Source organism: Onychomys torridus, chromosome 8 (assembly GCF_903995425.1).
Source record: "Onychomys torridus chromosome 8, mOncTor1.1, whole genome shotgun sequence".
In the NCBI taxonomy this organism is placed as follows: Eukaryota; Metazoa; Chordata; class Mammalia; order Rodentia; family Cricetidae; genus Onychomys; species Onychomys torridus.
This window is the reverse complement of record NC_050450.1, coordinates 49,493,203-49,514,577: the sequence shown is the minus strand read 5'-3', so window position 1 is coordinate 49,514,577 and position 21,375 is coordinate 49,493,203. Positions and strand designations below refer to the sequence as shown.

At 49.2% G+C, this 21,375-nt stretch overlaps 1 protein-coding gene across 1 annotated transcript in view; it reads left to right on the top strand.

Annotated features, from left to right (window-relative positions):
- Positions 1 to 1,228: 1,228 nt before the first annotated feature.
- The window catches only part of LOC118589741 (multidrug and toxin extrusion protein 1), a 37,674-nt gene continuing 17,527 nt past the window's right edge, over positions 1,229 to 21,375 (top strand). The window contains exons 1-12 of the mRNA XM_036197275.1: positions 1,229 to 1,390; positions 6,685 to 6,786; positions 7,832 to 7,900; positions 9,087 to 9,235; positions 10,059 to 10,101; positions 11,793 to 11,837; positions 16,735 to 16,832; positions 17,088 to 17,185; positions 17,265 to 17,378; positions 17,458 to 17,525; positions 20,798 to 20,906; positions 21,038 to 21,113. Of these exons, the coding sequence (XP_036053168.1) occupies positions 1,256 to 1,390; positions 6,685 to 6,786; positions 7,832 to 7,900; positions 9,087 to 9,235; positions 10,059 to 10,101; positions 11,793 to 11,837; positions 16,735 to 16,832; positions 17,088 to 17,185; positions 17,265 to 17,378; positions 17,458 to 17,525; positions 20,798 to 20,906; positions 21,038 to 21,113 (1,106 nt within the window). The 5' untranslated portion in view covers positions 1,229 to 1,255. The remainder of the gene's footprint in view (positions 1,391 to 6,684; positions 6,787 to 7,831; positions 7,901 to 9,086; positions 9,236 to 10,058; positions 10,102 to 11,792; positions 11,838 to 16,734; positions 16,833 to 17,087; positions 17,186 to 17,264; positions 17,379 to 17,457; positions 17,526 to 20,797; positions 20,907 to 21,037; positions 21,114 to 21,375) is intronic.

Below are 21,375 nucleotides of genomic sequence, written 5' to 3'. Positions count from 1 at the left end.
TCCATGGCTGTAGCTCAGTGGTAGGGCTTTCGTTCAGCATGTGTGAGGCTGGGGGTGGGTGGTATCCCCAGTACTAAAAATCAAAACCCAAATCCTGACTCCAAAATTTCTGGTTACCTGAGTGTATGGTTCAGTTATGCAGTGTCTCTCACGGAGTTTTATGTTGAAGCCTTGGTCTCCACCTGGTGGCCTCATTTTGGAAGGTGCTGGAAATTAGGCTGGAAAGTGAGTTGTCACATAGGCATGTCCTTGAAGGGTATTTTTGTCTCTTTGCTTCCTGGCTGTCACAAGGTAAGAAGCGTGGTTCCTCGGCATCCTTCCTGTACAGTGCCTGGATGTGGATGGAGCCGTCTGAGGCCGTGAGCCAAAGTCAATCGCAGCTCCCTTAGGTTGTGTTTGGAACATGTTGTCACAGTAGCATGAAACTAACAGTGAGCTAATTATTTGTTGTTCAGGCTCCCTTGCCACAGAAGGGACTTTAGCACCTCACAGGAATCCTTTGACTAAGGCAAACTAAGGAGTGGCTGAGGAGGGAGATGCATCTTGAGTGTACAGATGAGGAGAGTGAGGTGGCGGTGCATCTGTATTACTCCCCCCCCCCCCCCCCAGGGTTGCTGGTGTCCTTTGAACCTGCATATTCTTACCACAGTGTCTCCTGTCTCTTCTGGCTGATGACCTGGCCAGGGAACACTTCAGTGGCTTGCTTTTCTCTCCTGGAAGATGCTATATTCTCTAATGGAACAACTGTCAAGAGGGAAAAACAATTGTAAAGTCCAAACCCACAACAAAGTGTGTGTTAAGCTGACCACAAGCTGCACAGCAGAGACCTCGGACACCCACAACTGCCAGACCCGACTCTGGGCTGGTCACAGTGGAATCATGATCGGACCCCTGACTGGCCATAGTGAATCACGTCTCAGGACTCTTAAGTCTTTCCAAACTACAAATTTCTGAACCTGCCCCTGGGCAGCGATGGAGACTGGAAGGTCGATCCGCTCGCTGTTCCCGTGCGCTTTCCATTCGCTTCCAGCACTTCTGCAAACTTCTCTGTCCTGAGTTTGTGCGCTGGCCTTTGGAGACGCGCGGACCTTGGGGTTGCAGGGGCAAGGGGTGCGTCCAAGGTCACAGAGACTGCGACTCACCCTGCCAGCGCTGGGCGGGCTTGGGGAGGCGGGGGAGGGCGGAGACTGGAATCCGCCAGGCCTGTGGGTCCCCGTGCCGCGTGCGTCCGAGCCCCTGGCAGCACGAAGGCCACATGGAGCTCCCGGAGGAGTCTGCTCCCGGGCCGGGAGGCGCGGACGCCGTGTCCGAGCGCCGTGGCCTGCGCCGCCTGCTGCTGTCCGGCTTCCAAGAGGAACTGCGGGCGCTCCTGGTCCTGGCGGGTCCTGCGGTGAGTCCTGTGGCCTCGGCTGCCGGCCGGTCCCCAAGGATCGGGGGCCCAGTTAGCTAATTGGCCGCGTCTGACTTGGTGGGGTTGGGGACCGGGAGAGCGGCGGGCCACAGCTGCGCCAATGTGGAGAGCCTGGTGCGCCTCCGCGTGCGCCCTGAAGCCAGAGGTTCCTGAAAGTAGAAATGCTCAGACTTAGTTTCTTTGCAAACAAGCGGTGTAGCCTGGAAGGTCGGGGCGTCTATAGAATCAACCCCGGACAGAGGCATGGAGCAGGAAGGTGAACTGTCACCTTGGAATTAGGTTTTCGAAACTATTTGGAATCTGGAGCCAATGTCTGACGCAGAGGCATCCTGTGCCAGCTCCTCTCCCACCAAGCACCGTGATAAAAACCTGAGTTCTTAATGCGGTTCTCTTTGGGGTGGAGTGCTCTAATCAGCCGGGTTGGTTTAACTCATTAGGCTAGGCCCCCTTTACCGCTCTCTTGGAAGCAATGTGGGTTTCAAAGACCACAGAACCACATCACATGTACTCTTATTTCTGTTCTCTGCCAGTTTGGGAGTTTTTGGTCCTCAGGGCTGAGAAAGCCACTTCTCTGGCCAAAAGAACCTGCCACTGTGTGTCTGAGTAAATATACTATTGGCCAAGAGGTAAACATTAAGCACCTTGGAGATCCTGAGTGCCGGCATGTGTGACCTCTTGGAATGGCAATCTGGCTCTTGGATATGGTGGCACACACAGTAGGGTGCAAAGCCACAAGAAAGCCCGGGGCAAACCCATCAGCTGCAGGTCCACCAGAGGTGTAGGAGTTCACAGCCCCCTGCAGACAAGAGCTGCTGGTTGTTCAGTCGCCAGACCTGGAGCCCAGCTCCCTGCTTGGATCTTCCCAGGCGTGTTAGGAAACAGCCTGTGAACATAGAGCAGTTCTGCTCTCTCTCCAGAAGTTGAAGAGCAGCTAGCTTGGCGTCAGCTTAGTCTCACCGAGCTGCTTTCAGTAGCCATGGCCTGGAACCTCAGTACTCGTTAGGAGACTCGGGCAGAAGGGTCAGTCACCCACGAGTTCAAGGCCATCCCGGCCTACAGAATGAGCTCCTGCTTCAGAAACCCAAAAAGGAAAAAATAGCAACAGTGTCCCAGCATCCGGAGCTCCTGCCCTCTTCTAGTCTCCTGATCCTCAGCAGTAGACTGATGGAGGGCACTGCCTCCTTTTCCTGCATGGGAACATGAATGTATACTTGCATGACGTTGGTTTCTTACCAACAGAAAGCATATTCATGGCAGGGGGGATAAAGAGAGAAGAAGAAGAAGAAGAAGAAGAAGAAGAAGAAGAAGAAGAGGAAGAAGAGGAGGAGGAGGAGGAGGAGGAGGAGGAGGAGGAGGAGAGAGAGAGAGAGAGAGAGAGAGAGAGAGAGAGAGACACTAAGACCAAGAGAAGGGGAAAAAGGGAAATCTCAGATTATAGGAGCAGCTGGGTAACCCGATAACTGCCTTGCAAAAGTGCCATCAAGATTTCTGACCCAATCAGCTTGTGATTATGTGTGGAGCCCTTCTTGGTTCCTCCACCTCCATGCCCAGCAGCTGGGCATTCCCTATTTCCCGAGGGCTGTGCTTATTGTCTACTGCTCTGTCTTCCCAGTCTCCACCGTAAATAGGTAGGGTGGCTGAGCACTGTCCTCTTTCTTTCTCTTTACATTTATCTATTTATTCATTTATTGTACGTGGGGGTGTATGTGGGTGGGAGGATGCCACAGCACACCGGTGGAGCTCAGAGGACAACTTGCCAGAGTTGGTTCTCTCCTTCCACCACGCAGGCCTCAGGCCTTGAACTCAGGTGGTTTGGCTTGGGAGCAAGCGGCTTTATTGGCTGAGTCATCTCACAGGCTGGCAGGATTTTCACTTTCTCATTCACTGAATTTCCTCTAGAGATCCAAGCATGATCACTGTGAAGCAACTGCAGTTCTTCACACATGTGTATTGAATACAGCAGTTAGTGCCGTGCTCAAACCCTGAACTCAGTTCTGTGGTCTAGCCCCTGCTCAGCCATCATGCCTTACCTTATTTCTACCTTACTACCCAGCCCACCTCCATTCAGAGGCCTGGCCTCAGCCTCCTCGCTGCAGGTTCACTGCCCTTCCCCTCTGCCTGGAAAGTTCTTTATGCAGCTTTTGAGCTCAACTTAATGCCTCCTGGAATCTTCTCCAATTTCCTCATCTCAGCCCATCTTCTGGGCACCGGCCTGGGCTTTCCATTTCAACAGAGGGAATGTTAGGGCCGTGAAAACATCCCTGTTATCACACACTGGTCCAGAGGAAGCCCTGCACCAGGGTTATGGAGATACCACTGTTGTCACACACTGGTCCAGAGGAAGCCCTGCACTAGGGTCATGGAGACATCACTGTTGTCACACACTGGTCCAGAGGAAGCCTTGCACTAGGGTCATGGAGACATCACTGTTGTCACACACTGGTCCAGAGGAAGCCTTGCACCAGGATATGGAGATATCACTGTTATCACACACTGGTCCAGAGGAAGCTCTGCACTAGGGTCATGGAGACATCACTGTTGTCACACACTGGTGCAGAGGAAGCCTTGCACCAGGATATGGAAACAGCACTGTTATCACACACTGGTCCAGAGGAAGCCCTGCCCTAGGGTCATGGAGACATCACTGTTATCACACACTGGTCCAGAGGAAGCCTGCCCTAGGGTCATGGAGACATCACTGTTATCACACACTGGTCCAGAGGAAGCCTTGCACCAGGGTCATGAAGGAGACATCACTGTTGTCACACACTGGTATAGTTGGCTGTCATTTCAGTTCGGCCATGTGTCTCTGGAGACATCATTACTCGAGAGGACAAAGCCGCTGGTTCCATAAGATGATTGCTCCTGCATTTAGGGAGGGGACACTCCGGTTTCCTTTAGGGGGTAACTACTGTCACATGAGAAGTAACCCCCTCGTGAGTGATCTGTCTGTGAGGCTCTGTTGTTCTTGGGATCCAAGATGACTGAAGAGTGAGAACATGACTGGAGAATTTCAGATGCCTTGGGGGCTAGAGCAGGGTATTATGGAAACCGATGGCTGGATGCCTTAGCTGTCCTTATCTCTGTGCCTTCACTCTTCAAGGGGACAAGATGGGTTAGGTATTACTAGTTCTTAGCCGGAACTCTGTAAGTGATTAACATGCTTATGGGTAGAGTAGGCAGGAATCTAGTCCAAGTAAAGGCACAGACACAAGTGAAGGCTGAGATGCCACCCTGCTTAGTTACTGAAGGTCCCCTGTCGGGAGGCCGGTGCTTTTTAGTTCTCTGTGCAGAAGTGCTCAGCCGTGTTATTGCTTCATATCCACATCTCTTCTGTCTGGGCTATGGCTTCCAAGGTTGGGCGGCTGAGAGAACTCAGACTGGAGACCACAGGGCTGGGATTCCAAATGCACTGCATACTTTAAAGATACTATTATGCTCTGAGCTGAGTCAGGTGACTCTGGACTGAGCTTCCTCACACGTATAAGGAAGAATGTCCCAGACGCTGGCTGTGCTGACCTGTTGTTACTAAGAGTGGACTTTCAGGCCATTGTGGGGAGGAATGAACGAGGCCCTTCTAGAGTTCCTGTACAGTCCACTGAGCAGGCTGTTACTTGCTCTCCCTCCAAGCACCAGGCCCCAGGCACATACTCCTCTTGTCCTTCTCCTATATTAAGTTGCAAGGAGGAAGGGTCTTGCTACCATGTTTCTGTATTCTTATGACCTGCTGAAAAAAATGAGCAATGTCCCTGGACAAGAAGGAAGGAAAGAAGTAAACGCTTCCCACGGAGCTGCAGCCTACTCTGGTAATTTCTGTGATATGTTTGGTTCTGTCTAAGCTATGCCCACGTCCGTTCACACAACAGCCATTGAGCTGTATGGGAGAACCAAGCCTTGCCTAGAAGCAACACGCCTTCTAGCAGCAGAGCTCCAAAAGGTCTCGAGTATTCTCTAAGTATGATCGTTGGCCATACACATCTTTGAATGGCACAGAGGTAGAGAAAATAAAGAAATGCAGATTCCTCAGCCACGCAGACCTCCTACATCAATATGTCGAGATGAGCCAGGGAACATTCTGAATACCTGCAGGTGACTTACATCTGTAACCAAATGCTCACTCAAAACCAAGAGCTGAGAAATCAACAACACATTTCTGCTCCAGAGCCCTGATCCTGCAGGTACTAGATATGTTCAGCACCAACCCGGGTAGTGAGCAAAGTTATTGGCATCCTCCCAGCAAAGCTGCAGCAGATCTCATGAGGAGGCTGGATTAACTAGCCTGCCTTTGAAAGTGCATCCCACGTGAATTATCTGAACTTAGCTCAAATTCCTGGGCTTTTGTGTCAGAGACACAGCATTGTGGAGGATTCATGGTAGTCATTGGAATGTGAGGCAGTAGTTGCGGATGTATTTGCCCTCAAAACTGAGCCATCATAGAAATAGAGAATTAGAGGTGCTCAATAAAACAGACGCTTTCCGTGTGAAGTCCCAGTTCCTCTGCTGTCTGGTTGGGTAATCTCACTTATGTCTTAGCCCTTGTGTTACTTACTTTCTGTTCTGATAAAACGCCAAGACCAAGGGTTTATTGTGACGTATGTGTATGGTTCCAGAGGGCTAGAGTCTGCAATGGTTAGTCTGAAGTCCCCAAGTCTTCCACGATCCTCTAGGAAACATGGTCAGGTTCTTTACAGCAACAGCCCACTCCTTGGTACCAACCTCTGTATTAGTTACCTTTCTGCTTCTGTGATAAACACCACGGCCATAAAAGCAAACAAACTTGTGGAGGAAAAGGCTCATTTCTATTTGTACTTCCACATCACAGCCCATCGTTGATGGATGTCAGGGCAGGAGCTCAAGCAGGAACCTGGAGGCAGAGACTGAAGCGGAGGCCATGCGGGATGCTGTTTACTGGCTTGCTCTCATGGATTGCTCAACCTGCTTTCTTACAGTCTCCAGGACCACCAGCCCAGGGGTGGCACTGCCCGTAGTGAGCTGGGCTCTCCCACATCAATCATCAATCGAGAAAATACCCCCACCATATCGGCCTGGTATTTTCTCAATAGTCATTTGCTCTTCCCAAATGAGTCTATCTTGTGTCAAGTCGACCTAAAACTAGCTGGCACACACATTGTATGCTGTATTGAAATTGCGTGTTCATTCATGTCAACAGTGTCTGTGTTTCTTCCCCTGGGGACTGGATGGGCAGCACCATGCTCTGCCTTGCACTGTGGTGGTGGGTGTTCATCTTGACCCTTGCTTTCCTCTCTTTCCAGTTCTTGGCCCAACTGATGATGTTCCTGATCAGTTTTATAAGCTCAGTGTTCTGTGGCCACCTGGGCAAGCTGGAGCTGGATGCTGTCACATTGGCAATCGCGGTACGTTATTAGACTTTCTATAAAAGCTTACAGAGCTGTCTGCTGTGAGCCTCCTGGTGCCGTGACAAATGACCAGAGACAAGGTGATATGCCACTGATCTCTGCTAGGGATTGGTAACTGGCCTTGCAAGGTCAAGAGAGCCCCATCAACTTATTTGGCTTAGTTAGTCATGTGTTTCTTTAAACATGGACTCTGGCTCTTTGCAGGGTGTATCCATGTTCTCCTTACCCCTCTCCTTGTCCTGCCCTATCTCTACTTGCCTGGTCTCTAGGCAAACCCTCTACCATTGAGTAACAAACACTGTAACTCCTTATTTGAAAACCTGAGGCAATGTGGAAGTCTATGCAGGTAAGCCTCAACAGGTTGCTATTGGCTGAGGTCTTGCGACAAGCCTGCCCTTTCAGCAAGCTGAGCTCAGCTGTTGTCAGATTCAGTGAGGCAGCAGAAGGAGGCCCCCTGGATGCTACGTCCTGACTCTAGTGAAGGCGAGTATGCCTGTAAAGTAGTCTCCAGCAGACACTGGCTTTGCTTCTGTGTTCTTCATGGGAGTCAGGGGCTTGACCCAGGCACACTGGTGAAGCGACCCTTATCTGAAATGCAGGATGGAAGTGTCTCAAATTCCTCTGTGCATTTCAGAATATTGGCACACTTTAACCAGGTGAATATATCTAATCTGAAACTCCAAAATCCAAACTGTTGAGATGCTGTGATTTGTCATATCAGTGTTAAAGTTTCGGATTTCTGAACATTTTGGAAGAGAGATGCTCAATGGGTCCTTAGTCTCAAGAGAGCAGACTCACCCCAAACTGCTGCTGTGTCACACTGTGTTCCTTTAGGAGCTGCTCTGAAGTCGGGGAGCAAGATAGCTAAGACTTCAAAAAGGCTGTGCTATTATCTCTGGCCTGGGATTTTGATGTCCTTCTATGAGCTTTTGTGTGTCCTTCTAGATGACCCTAGTGATCTGAGCAGGTGCTCTAGGAGGGGTCGGTCACACCGTGGTTCTGATCTACAGCCTCCTTTAACTCCTTCTCACTTCTCTTCCAGGTTATCAATGTCACCGGCATTTCAGTGGGGCACGGCCTATCTTCCGCGTGTGACACCCTCATCTCCCAGGTAAATGGAAGTGATCACGTTCTCAGTGACTCCAGACATCTTTGGTGTAGATGGAGAAACTCACCACAAGAGGAAGAACCATGCACACACCCAGATGAGGAACTCAGAGCAGCAAACCCCTGCCACCCTTTGCCAGCCATAGATTCCAGTTTTCACTGCAATCTTTGAAGTGTGGCTAGGGTTCTTTCAGCCCTAGCAAACTATTGTTCTGCATGACTGTCATTGATCAAACAAGGGACCTCCTATAACTTTCCTGTTGGAGTTTGGTATGGTCCTGGGCATCTATAACTGAGTCTGCATCAGGGCTGTTGGGAGGGTTTGCCAAAGTGCAGGTTGCTGGGCCCCACCCAGGGTTGTGGGTGAATGTTCAGCATCCTCTAGGAGGGTGGTATTCCGGCTTGCATATGATGCTCTTTGACTGGGATGGGTTACATCTGGATAGATCCATCCTAAATGAAAATTACCCTAAGATAAAAATGCACTGAATCTCCCTCACCTAATGGACATCCCAGCTCAGCAGCGTGGAACACAGCTTGGTCCCTTTGATCCATAACTGAGTGGGAGTGGAGGCTCCTGTGGTGCCCAACACTGAATGACAGGGCCACACCCCATATCACTAGCCTGGAGAAGGATCTAAAATAAAACTTCAAAGTTGGTTTCCACCATGTGTGCATTTCTTTTGCACCGACTTGGAGTTGAAAAGTTAAGCCAGTCCATCTTAAGCATAGGGCAGTCCCATTGGTCTGTGTTCCCCTCTTTATCTAGTCTGAAGTCCCCACATAGATGTTACTGGACAGAAAGCTGAGAGACACCAGCATCTTCTGGCTTCTGTAAGTTGGTAGGAGCTGGTGCCTCACACTGCTGGCCCTTGGCCCAGTCCCTGCTTTTAGGTCAGGATCAGGCCCAAGAATCTGCATTTCTAACAAGCTTCCAGGCAATGCAAAACCTAACAGCATTCTAGAACCAGATGGGACCTTTGACACATCATTGCTACTTGGGTCCCGAGTAGTATGTTTTTGTCAGGCTGGGCAGTGCAGCAAGCCCAGCTCTCAATCAGCCACATGATCTTTTCCTAGAGACAATGGCTAAGCTACCTGCTTTCTTATGAGGCATGACTGAAGGCCTCTGAGGGACAGCTGGGGTGTACCCCTTCTGCTTAATGGGTTTGTTTGCCTGTGCTCCCCAGACATTCGGGAGCCAGAACTTGAAGCACGTGGGGGTTATCCTGCAGAGGGGGATCCTCATCCTGCTCCTTTGCTGCTTCCCTTGCTGGGCACTCTTCATCAACACTGAGCATATTCTGCTGCTCTTCAGGCAGGACCCGGAGGTGTCCAGGTAAGGCAAGGTTGGGGGCAGGGCATCCCTCTCAGTAGAAAGATCATCCATACTCAGCCTCCAGGTGACAGAGGCCAGGGACTCACACAAAGATGAGCTTATCCTGGGCATGGCTGCTCCTTCCCAGGCATCGATACCTTCTATATCTGCCTTGTGAGACCTGGATTCCTCTCGTTACTGGCTCCTAGGGTTAAGAGTTTGGAGTGTATTCGCATTAACAAAAATCTTCCCATTGGGATCACAGTCTGTGGCATGCTAATGCTTAGTGATTTCTGACCACGGTTGGTATTAAAATCACCTTGGTACTTTAAATACTTCTCTAGGCCTCTAGTCCCCACACCCCCAGCTTATTAACTGGTACAGGTGAGGCCCGGAGCATCAGTAACCTTCAAATCTTCTATGCGTGAGCTGCCATGTTTAAGACCCACTGGCTTAACTGATTAAGACCTTTGAAAAGCACTTGCCCCATGCCAGCATTTGACAATAGCTGAAGATGTGCCTGGATATCACATTGGGTAGAGGGGCTTGGGAACCAGGAAGGCTGAGAGACAGTTTGTGGTGCTCTGGGCAACTCCCACAGCTGGGGACTGTCCAGCGGCACCATGAGGCTCAGCATCCCTGCCCTAGATCTTTAGATAGGAAGAAGCAGGAAGATGAGCCGGAATGCCAGGTGACAGATTTTGTACAGTCTTCCATTTGCTCCGACAGCTGAGGTCCATTTGTTTAGGGAGAACCAAGAATGCACCAGCAGTGTGCAGTGTTTCAATCTGCCTCTTCCCGGGAGAGTGGCCTCTGCCATCACTGTCACCATTTTCTGTTACAGGCTCACCCAGACCTATGTCATGATCTTCATCCCAGCACTTCCTGTGAGTCTGCAAGGGGTCAGACACTTGGGTCCTTGGCTAAAAAGTGACAGAGATGTCATGAGCTCAGTCTGACATAATTCTCACATGTGACATCGGCTCATCACAGAAGTATGCTTTTAATTATGTCCCTTAAGGACACACCAGCATTTTTGTCTCCCAAAGAACAAAAGGAACTCTAGGACAGGGGTCATTGCCTTGACTTCTTGTTCCTGGCGTACCCTTGGAGTATCCAGCAGAAGAGTCCAGAAGGTTTCTTTAAGGTGTAAAGTCTTGTCCATTCCAGATCCCTCAAGAGCATCCCTTTGACCTTTAGACGGTTGTCTGTTAATGTTTATAACAAGTTGTAGCTGGTCAATGAACTGTCAAAGCTAAGTTTATTTAATTGGGTAGAGGGGCTGGACGTTTGCTGGGACTGCCACAGACTGGGGGCTCAAACAGCAAAAACTGATGTCCTCACGGTTCTGAAGGCTAGAAGTCCAAGATCCCAGTGTGGGGCTCAGTGGTTTCCCTGTGGCCACTATCTTTGGTCAAAGGTGTCTCTTTTTGTTCCTGCATAACTTATAAACACACTAATTGGGGCTGGCGGGATGGCTCAGTTGTTAAGAGCACTGGCTGCTCTTCCAGAGGACCTGCCTTCAATTCCCAGCAACCACAACTGTCTGTAACTCTAGTTCCAGGGGATCTGACACCTTCATATAGACATACATGCAAGCAAAACACCAATGAAAGTGAAATAAGAATAAATAAATTATTAAAAATGTTATAAACCCACTAATCCTATTGGATTAAAGCCCACCCAGGGCCCTCATTTTGATTTAATCCTCCTCTAAATCCAGTTGCATATTGGGTATAGGGCTTCTGGGGCTGAATTTGAAGGACTCAGTCTGCCATAATGGTAGCGATTTGCCCTCAGAATTGGCATTTTATTTCTTAGTTCATCATAAAACGTTTTATTTTACTTTTAATCTTTATGTTGTGGGGAATGGAGCCCAGTATCTTGCATGCTAAGTGAGTACTCTAGCCCTGAGCTGTACTCTCAGTCCTATCCCATAAAACCACTTAAATGTGACATGTTTTCATTATCCCACCAAATGAGATGAGAGCTGGGCTATACTAGGATGTCAGTGTATACCCTAGGAGACAGTACGTCCTTTGGCCAGACATGGAGTGAGGGTGTACCTCTTTTGTGGCTGGGACAAAATACCTAATAGAAGCAACTTAGAAAAGGATTTACTTTTAGTTCATAGTCCCATGATGGTGTGATTGGCTCCTCTTAGTGACCCCAAGAACCCAAGGACACTTCCTTATAGCTCTATACCACCCGCCTCTCCCCGCAGGAAGCAGGAGATCAGGTCTGTAGTGAGGCCAGGCAGAACCCATGACCCTGTATTTCCCAAACATTCCACAACTTCCTCAAAACAGCCTGACTACCTGAGGACTACATGCTTAAACACACGGACCCTTAGGAGACACTCCATGTTCCACCCAGGGCAGGCACTGTTTGGATTATGTTCATTCACACGAAAGGTGTGTGAAGCCACTGGACTACAGATGCTGCTTGCCCCAGGTCTAGATGAGACTTGTGGCGTGGAAGGCAGCCAGGGTGGCTGTGGGACAAGCTGCTATGGCACTCAGATCTCTGATGTACAGTCAGGCTGCAGAACTAACCCTGTCCTCTTGTTCTCTCATAGGCAGCCTTCCTTTATACGATACAAGTTAAATACTTGCTCAACCAGGTAACTCGGACTACCCCTTTCCTTTGGGGAGGGGGTGGCAGAATCAGGGAGACCAGGGTGGAGGGAACTGGCCTGCTGAGAGTCACTGAAAGCTGCTTTCAGGCTTGTGAACACAGGGCTTTGATGTGGAGAGATTTCTTAAGTGACATCAAGGAGTGACTGAAGCATTATTCTTGGCTCTGAAAGTTTATATCCAGTTCCCATTTGGAAATATTGCCATTGGCAATGCTAAGGTTAGCATCTCTGTGTTCTTTGGCTCTTTACTGGTACAGGCCTGTCTGCTCTCTGTAAAGGGCTGAGGGTCACAGTGGCTTGGCTGGGTCTAGGGAGTCCACACCTCTTCTCGGTTTGTCTGAAGGCTCCTACTCTCTGGGGCAGAGGGTGTCAAAGCTCAAATTGTATTGATAACAGAGAACAGTCAAGACTCTTCATACATGGCTAACAGCAAAGGCCAAAGGCACTGGGAATGGTGGCCCTGACTTGGTGGGAGTGGATTTATGAGGACAGTGTGTGTTATGGGGCTGTAGACTTCCTTCTAGAAAAATCCAGGTAAAGGAGGCAGGCTTCCTCTAGCATGTGTAATAGGGAGGCATGGATAAGGGGTAGAAAGGGGCAGGGAAGTTCCCACTTACTGGATACTTTATTAATATTACATTTATGTACTTGAACTAGTTGAACATGGGTGATAGAAACAGCATTTCTAATTGGTCTCCAAGCCATCTCTTTTCTGTCTAGACCCTTGTAGGCACCAGGTAGAATCCTTTGTATGTCACAGTGGCTCCTGCTTGTCTTTCTGTCCTGCTTGTCTTTCTGTCCATCTCCCAATGGAATGGTGACTTTTTATCTCATGGATGGAGAGTGTGAACATGACACTTTCCAATAGCTGAGGCTGGGCAAAGTAGAGAATCATAGTTGAGAGGGGTTGGGGGAGATGTCCTGAATTATGGTAGACTAGTGTAGCTCTAGGATCTGGGAGGGAAGTGTTCCCAGACGGCAGGTGCCACGCACCAGTCACTAGGCAGGAGAGCTGGGTGTGGTCAGGCTGCTACAGTCGTGAAGACATCGCACAATGGCTTAAGAGGAGCAGGCTGGCTGGTCTGCTGAGCATCGTGTTGTATCTACTGGGGGTTGGGTTGGTAGAAAATAAACTAATTTGTGGTGCCGAGATAAGAATTAGGAAAACGGTGGGCTGACAATGGTCTAATAAGAAGAAAGAACTGCCCCGAAGGAGCAGGACCCGTGGTGATAGGTGGACTCTGCAGACTGGGCAGTGTGGGCTCGGGGAGAGCCAGGAGTGTTTTAGCCCAAGCGTACTGTTGGTTTGGAGGAACATATTCCCCTGGAAGATGGCAGAACCTGACCCTGTATTTCCCAAACATTCCCCAATGCAGAGGAAAGACAGAACACAGATTTGCAAGAGGAGGGAGAGGAGCTTGGCAAGGAAGGGAACAGGGGGGCTGGGCCTCCTTTGGCCCTCCTTGAGAAAGGCACCTGCATGTCTCCAGCTGTCATCTATATCCCCATCTCTGACCTCTAGGCAATGGGGAGCGTTTGGCACACGTGACTCCACCTTGGCCTGCAGCCTCCTCCCCGCTTTATTCAGTTGGTGGCCTCTGTTCTTTCTGTCTGTCTGTCTGTCATCGACCCTTGTCTCTGGGGCTTTACCTTTTCTTTCAATTTCCTGTTTGACCGGTCACCTAGTCCTGGGGGTCTCTCTTTCTGTTGAAAATTATGTGTGTATGTGCGCGTGTGCGTGTGTGTATGTGCGTGTGTGTGTGTGTGTGTGTGTACATGTGTGCGCACGCGTGTGTGTGCGCGCGCGTGTGTGTGCATGCACATGTGCGTGTGTGTGTGTTGTGCATGCGTGTGTGTATGCACGTGTGTGTGTATGTGTGTGCTTGTGTGTGCATGCGTGTGTGTGTGTGTGCATGCACGTGTGCGTGTGTGTATGTGTGTGCTTGTGTGTGCATGTGTGTGTGTGTGTATGCACGTGTGCGTGTGTGTATGTGTGTGCTTGTGTGTGCATGCGTGTGTGTGTGTGTGCATGCACGTGTGCGTGTGTGTATGTGTGTGCTTGTGTGTGCATGCGTGTGTGTGTGTGTGTGTGTGTGTGTGTGTGTGTGTGCGTGTGTGTGTGTGTGTGCCACAGCATGCCCCAGTGGAGGTCAGAAGTGGAGTCAGTCTTCTTCCTCCACCATGTGGGTCCTGGGATGGAACTAGGTCATTAGACAAGGCAGCAAGCACCTTTACCTAATAAGCCATCATTAGGCAGTTACCTGGTGGGCTCCTGAATTCGCTTCTTGTCACTTCAGCAGAATCTTATTTACCAGCCTTCTTGCTCTCTGATTACCCTGGTATCTTAGTTAGGTAGAAGAGACACCATGACCACGGTAACTCATATAAAGGACAGCATTTCATTGGGGCTGGCTTACAGTTCCGAGGGTTAGTCCATTATCACCATGGTGGGAAGCATGGTGGTGTGCAGTCAGACATGGTGCTGGAGCGGTAGCTGAGAGTTCCACAGGCAGCAGGAAGTGACAGTGACACCCTGGCCAGGCTTGAGCATCTGAGACCTCAGAGCCCACCCCATGGTGACACTTCCTCCAACATACCTAACAGTGCCACTCCCTATGGACCTGAGGGGGCCATTTTTATTCAACCCACCATACCCGGGCCCCTCAAAATGCAGGCTGGCTGCTTTTCCACACGAGGTGTAAATCTGATTGCAGACTCCCTTACATGGAACTCACCGGGGCTCACTCGGCACTCACTTGAGCTGTCACACTTTAGTCCTGGTCCTATCTGCTGGAGACCACCAGAGACAAAGCTGCAGTTGTATTTTGTTCCTTTATGCACCGAGGGCCCAGGAGTGTCTGGGGTGTCTCACCAGACAAGGAGGAAGTGTGAGCGGAAGTGTCTGTAGAAGCAGCCGGGTGTGGCGAATTGCAGGCCTGCCTGTGACCTCAGCACTCAGCAGACAGAGGCAGAGGGATTATGAGTTCAAATGCAACCTGAGCTATCTAGTGAGGCCTGCCTTATAAAACCAGTTTACAGATGGTCATGATCAGGTGACACTTAAAGGAAGCCTTGAGTTGCAGGCCCAGAGCAGAGCGAAGTCCTTCATGGGGGCCGTGCAAGGGTCTCTCCATCTGGAAACTGCAAAGCTGAGGTGTAGAGGTAGGTGCATGCCGATCGCTGCATTGAGGACCTCATGTGGCATTCGGCATCTGGATCAGACATCAAAACTGCTTAAATTTCTTCTTTTCATAGTGCTGGGATGGAAGCCAGGGCCTTGGTCATAGTAGGCAAGCATCATTACGAACTGAGCTATACCCCTGACCCAAGTGATGCTGATCTTCTAAGCAAGAGGAGAGTGTTTTTGTCTTCCCAAAGCAAAATTTTAAATGGCTCATGATTCTCATATCAGCATTTCTCAGTGAGAAAGCAGCATCCAAAGAAGGCGGGGCGGGGAGGGTGGAGCTAATGCCACCGTGGAGAAGAAGAGAAGTACTGTCTCGCTCCTGGTGCAGACAGCTTCTGTTCTTATCCTCCTGATGCAGGTGAGGCAGGCTGTGATGTCCTCGGTCCAATGTAATTTTATGATCACACCCTAAATGTTACTTTACTTTTCGACTTAAATTATTTTTCTTGCAGTACTGGCAGCATAGCCCAGGGCCTTGCAGATGCTGGGCAAGTACTCTACCAAGAAGGGAGGCCCCATTTCCTCCAAGTCTTTTAGGATTGTTTGTTTTGTTTTCTATTCAAAGACAAGGTGTTCTAGTTACTCTCCGTTGCTGTGAAAACACTCACCCGAACCAAACTGGAGGAGTAAAGGGATTGTCTGGCTTATAAGCCCTGAACACAGTTGATCATTGAGGGAAGTCAGAGCAGCGGAGGAACCATGGAGGGGTGCTGCTTACTGGCTTGCTTGCTCCCCATGGCTCACTCAGCCTGCCTTCTTATACAACCCAGAACCACCTGGCCACACATGGTGCCACCCACAGTGGGCTGAGCCCTCCCACATCAGCCATCAATCAAGGAAACACCCCACAGACATGCCCATAGGCCAATACAATGGAGCAATACTTCAACTGAGTTCCTTCCCAGGTGACTTTAGTTTGTGTAAGTTAAAAAAAAAAAAAAATTAACCAGAACCCAGAGTTTCCCTGTCTAGTTCAGGATGACTTTGAACTCAAGATCTGCCTGCCACCATCTTCCCAATGCTGTCACCACAGGTCCCAGCTCTTCCCTAAGCCTGCATATACGTCTGTGCACCACTTGTCTGCCTGGTGCCAGTGGAGGCCAGAAGAGGGCATTGGATCCCCTGAAACAGGAGTTACGGATGGTTATGAGCTGCTTTGTGGGTCCTGGGATTTGAAGCTGCGTCTCTGGAAGAGCATCCCATGCTTTTAACTGCTGGGCCATCTCTCCAGCCCCTCCCCTTGGCTTTAATGTGAGGCATGAAGTAGGGAGGACATTTTTTCCCCTGTTCCTGCTTCTCAGAGCCGGTTGTGAAGGAATCCAGTCTCCATTTCAGGAAGAAACACAGTTTCACAAGCCCTTTGGTCCAGCTTCTGAATTTGAGTTTTGGTAGAGAAAGCAAAGTCTATTGCCAATTGCTTGCAGATGCCAGCCTGCCTTCTGCTCTGCTAATTCCTGCCTGTCTTGAACACAGCAGGGAGGGTCTCTGTTTTTTTTCCTCTCCCTGCTGCCTTCTGACCTCCTACCCCTTGGAGGCCAGAGCTCTCTCTTTACTCACAGCAAAGAGGAGGACCCAGAGGGAAGGGACAGCGGAAAGGTGAGAGGGTGAGAGGCATCCCCAGCGGACTGCTCCTGTTATGCCCAGGTCCCCTGGTGCTTTAGCATGTAAAGTCATGTATGTGTCTCTTCGTTCCAGGGCATTGTTCTGCCTCAGATTGTGACAGGCATCGCAGCCAACCTGATCAATGCCCTGGCCAACTATGTGTTTCTCTATCAGCTGCATCTTGGGGTGATGTGAGTCCAGCTTCCTCTTGGGCAAGGGGGGCTGCATTAGCTTTTTCCAGGGGAAGGAGGGCAGTTTAGCCGGTGTGGGTGTGGCCTTCTTATGCCCTTTGGAAAGTGCTGGGGATGCTGCTCTAAATAGAAGTAACCTCAGGGTCTGTGGTGGGGGAGGGCACAGTGAGGGAAGGGTACATGACTCCCCAACGCACCGAGCCAGGGAAGAGAGGGTGGAGCACAGTGTCCACCCACACCTGCTGGTCTTCCCAGGGGTTCAGCCATGGCCAACACCATCTCCCAGTATGCCCTGGCCATCTTCCTGTTCCTCTACATCCTCTGGAGAAAACTACATCAAGCCACCTGGGGAGGTAAAGACTATGTTTTGATTGGGCTGTGGCTTTTGCCTGAAGGTTAGATAAGTTGGAAACCCATCTGTTATACCTGCAGGGTGGTCCTGGGAATGTCTGCAGGACTGGGCCTCCTTCCTGCAACTGGCTGTGCCCAGCATGCTCATGCTGTGCATCGAGTGGTGGGCCTATGAGGTCGGCAGCTTCCTGAGTGGTGTGTATGCGGACTGGTGGGAACTGGCTGGTGGGAACAGTCCGGCTGGGGCAAGGCATCAGTTGCCCGTCTTTACCAGGTATCCTTGGCATGGTGGAGTTGGGAGCCCAGTCCATCACCTATGAACTGGCTATCATTGTATACATGGTAAGTGCTCAAGACCCTGTCATGTGGCTGTGGTAAAGGTGTCCTGTGTTCTATCCTGAGAGTCCCACGGTGGCATACTGTATGAGATGGTTCCTAGACATAAAATGCCCCCCTGAGCAGGGATTGATGATATGGACATGTGAGTCCAGTTGCTCAGTGGGTGAAGCAGGGAACTCATAAGCTCAGGGCTGGACTTGGCTAAAACGGTGGGAATATCTCAGTGGTAGAATGTTTGCCTAGTACTCACAAGGTCCTGAGTTCCAGCCCTGACTCCTCCCTCACAAAGTCAACTTGGAGCCTGGACAGGCCCTTTATGCCTGGTATGGTTGGGTCTCCCTGTAAGCTGAAGGGGATAGGGTGGGCAGAAACCCCAAACGATCTGCTAATTCCGTCTCTGGTCCAGTTCAGACCTAAAGTAGTTGACTCTGTTTCCACACTGTCAGAATCTTTTTCTTTGTCCTCAAGCAATGCCCTGGGGTTGGAGTGGTATGGAATGGAGGTCTGGTCACCAAGGTCAGCTCCATGCTGGGTCCACATCCCAACATACTGTGCCTGCCATGTATATTTATCTCCTGGAGACCCAGAAGAATGGGAAACAGGGACTTGGACAGCTATGTACACACCACGTTCACAGAGGCGTTACTGCCTGTCGTTAAGGGGTGCTGTGTACCTAAAGTTTTCCTGGTTCTGTTCAGCTCCCATGGCCCTGCAGCCAGCCGCTTGGACCCAAGTAAATACACAGAGACTTGTATTACTTATAAACTGTATGGCCATGGCAGACTTCTTGCTATCTAGTTCTTATTATCGTAAATGAACCCATTTCTATTAATTTGTAAGTTGCCACATGGCTTGTGGCTTACTGGTACTTTATAGCTTGTTCCTCATGGTGGTGGCAGCTGGCAGCGTCTCCTGACTCAGCCTTCCACTTCCCAGAATTCTCCCCTCTCTTTATCCTGCCTATACTATACTTCCTGCCTGGCTACTGGCCAATCAGTGTGTTATTTATCAATCAATCAGAGTGACACATTCATAGCACACAGAAAGACACCCCCAGCAATGCTATCTGAGAGTCTGACCATCAGTGGAGGAATGCGTGGACCAAGTATGTGCATGCCCACCCTTAAAAGTGAAGGAGATTCTGACATGCTAGAAAATGCGTTGTTCGAGGCTTTCCTGTCACTTTGTGTTACAGAAAGCGTCAACCTGAAATTCTGAAGGGTTCCCTTCTATAGCATGCACCTCCTCAGACAGAAAGCAAAAAAAGGGGGGAGGTGCCACGTTGTGGTAGAGTATGCCCAGCATACCCGAGGCTCGTCGTCCCCAGCACTATGCAAAAGAAGAAAAAAAATTTTAATGGAAAGAAAGGGGCATTTACAGTTTGGAGAAGGACTCAGCCAGCTAACATTCTACTCTCCATTGTTTATATTTAAACTATACAGGGCATAGACACTGTTTATGGCAGTGCTGGCGATCCAAGCATGCTAGGTCAATGCTCTACCTCTATTCCTTGGGGGCATATATTTTTATTTTCACTGCCTGTGGGAGACATTTTTAAATCTGTACTTCATGTTTTTATATTTTATTTACATCTCATATTTTAATAAAGTACATTTATTTATCAATGCTTAAAGTCCATGATCCCATTACATCTAAGCCAGTTTTCCACCGCCCAATATTTAATCTATACTATTTTAATAAGATCAACAGCACCTCAGGATACCACCTAGGACAAATATCTTCATGTGATTTCCTGATTTTTTTCCTGTCTGGAAAAAACAAAACAAAACAAACAAACAAACAAAAGATAAATGGTTACTCTGCTGGGCATGGTGATGCATGCCTTTAATCCCAACTCTGCGAAGGCAGAGGCAGATTTCTGTGAATTACAGGACAGCCAGGGCTGTTACACAGAGAAATCCTGAGGGAAAAAATAAAATAAAATAAAAAGAGAAATGCTTACAGGTCTCTCTATATGCTTTTCGCATATCTTGTCCTCTGTTCTCTACAGGCACATAAAGCACATCCACACTCTCCTTAGTTCAAAAAAGGCTGTGCACCTTCTCTATGGATGCACCAGTGGCTCACAGCACCACATTTCCAGGTTCCCTGGCTGTCTGCCATTACTTGTTCTAATGATGTTCTTTGTAACTTTCCCCTCTGGCATAAAGGAGATACGTCCTGTTAATGTCCTTTAATCATTAATGTCCTTTAGTTGGGAACAGGGCTGTGGCCTTTCTGCGCCTCTCTTGACCAAGACATTTCCCCTCACAGTGTTATAGCTGTTTCATCCTAACTATGTCCAGATTCTCCACTTGAGGAGGGGATTCTGTAAGAAATGATATCGTGTCCTTCTCAGGACACCATACCAGGAGACACATCATATGGGTGTTAACTAGGGGTGTGTGGTCAAATTGTTGCTGACAACTCTCTTCATGTCACATTCCTGTCTCTCCCCTTCTGTGAAGAAATTGCTGGAAAATCTGCTTGCCACTATAGTGACAACCTTGAAGATGGGAATCCAATCTCCCTTTTCTTCTATGTTCCTTATTCAGTGGATTAGATTTTCTTTATCCCTCACCATAGATATCTCAACCTGTAAGGCAACATTCATGCTCGAATAAGTGATTAATCTTTTAAAAGTTATTGTTAGTGACTCAAGTGGTAAATGTATAGATATTCATGGAAAATCTTTATTGGCTATTCACTATGTGTGAGATACTACTAAGCAGCTGGCCATATGAGCTCTGTAAAGTCTCCATTTCTAGAACCTTTGTACAGATAGAACGAAGCATCAGAGGTTAAGCAATTGGCTTAGTGTCCCATGGGTAATAAGTACAGACATGTCAGGATTTGAATCCAGGCAGTCTGGCTGCAGAACCCCCACCTTGTTACAAGGCAATGCCCCCTTCCTGGTATTTCCTCAGTAACATTTCTGCTTTGCAAATGGAATCTCTCCATCTTTCATAACAGACACTAGAGTGGACTCTGGTCAGCCCGTCCTGCATACTGTTCCCCTGTATCCCAGAGGCCAAATGTAATTGCGTGGGGTCCTCCCTCCCATGGCAGAGTTTGGAGACCCTGCAGAAGAGTCTAACTTATTTTGAGAATCCCAACTTGGAGATATAGGTTCATGATTAGCTTAGGGCTTCTAGCTAGGCCAAAGAGAAGTCTCCAGAGCCCCTAGGACCCGTTTTGCCAGCGAGGTGTGAAGCAGAGGCTGTTCTGTCTGTGGTGTCTCAAGTACAGTTTTCTTGTGTCTTCTTTCATTTTAGATCCCTGCAGGCTTCAGCGTGGCTGCCAACGTCCGGGTGGGAAATGCGTTGGGTGCCGGAAACATTGAACAAGCCAAGAAGTCCTCAGCAGTTTCCTTGATAGTCACAGGTGCTTCTACACCATCAGTCCAAGGCTCCTGGTGCAGCAGGCTGTGCAGGCTGTGCATGGGGTAACCCACTTCCCCACTTTTCTGTGACCTCCCTGTTCATTGTGCCGTTTCTTCTCTGCTTTACCTCCAGAGCTCTTTGCTGTGACCTTCTGTGCCCTGCTGCTAGGCTGTAAGGATCTTGTGGGCTACATTTTCACTACCGACCGGTGAGTGCTGGGGTTTTCTTAACATGTGGGGTCTGTGATGAAGAAACAGATTAGGTGGATATCTCACGATGGGTGACTCCTGGGAGTAGCTGCATCTTGGCAAGGTGTTCTGAGTCATTTGCAAGATCAGAAACTGATCTTACTTGAGATTTACTTGAGAAGATCCTGATTACTGAGATAGAGAAACCAATTTGTAATCTGAATCTCAAGTTAGTGGGAATTGGTGGTGACAGTATTTCAATGGATATGATAGTTATGAATT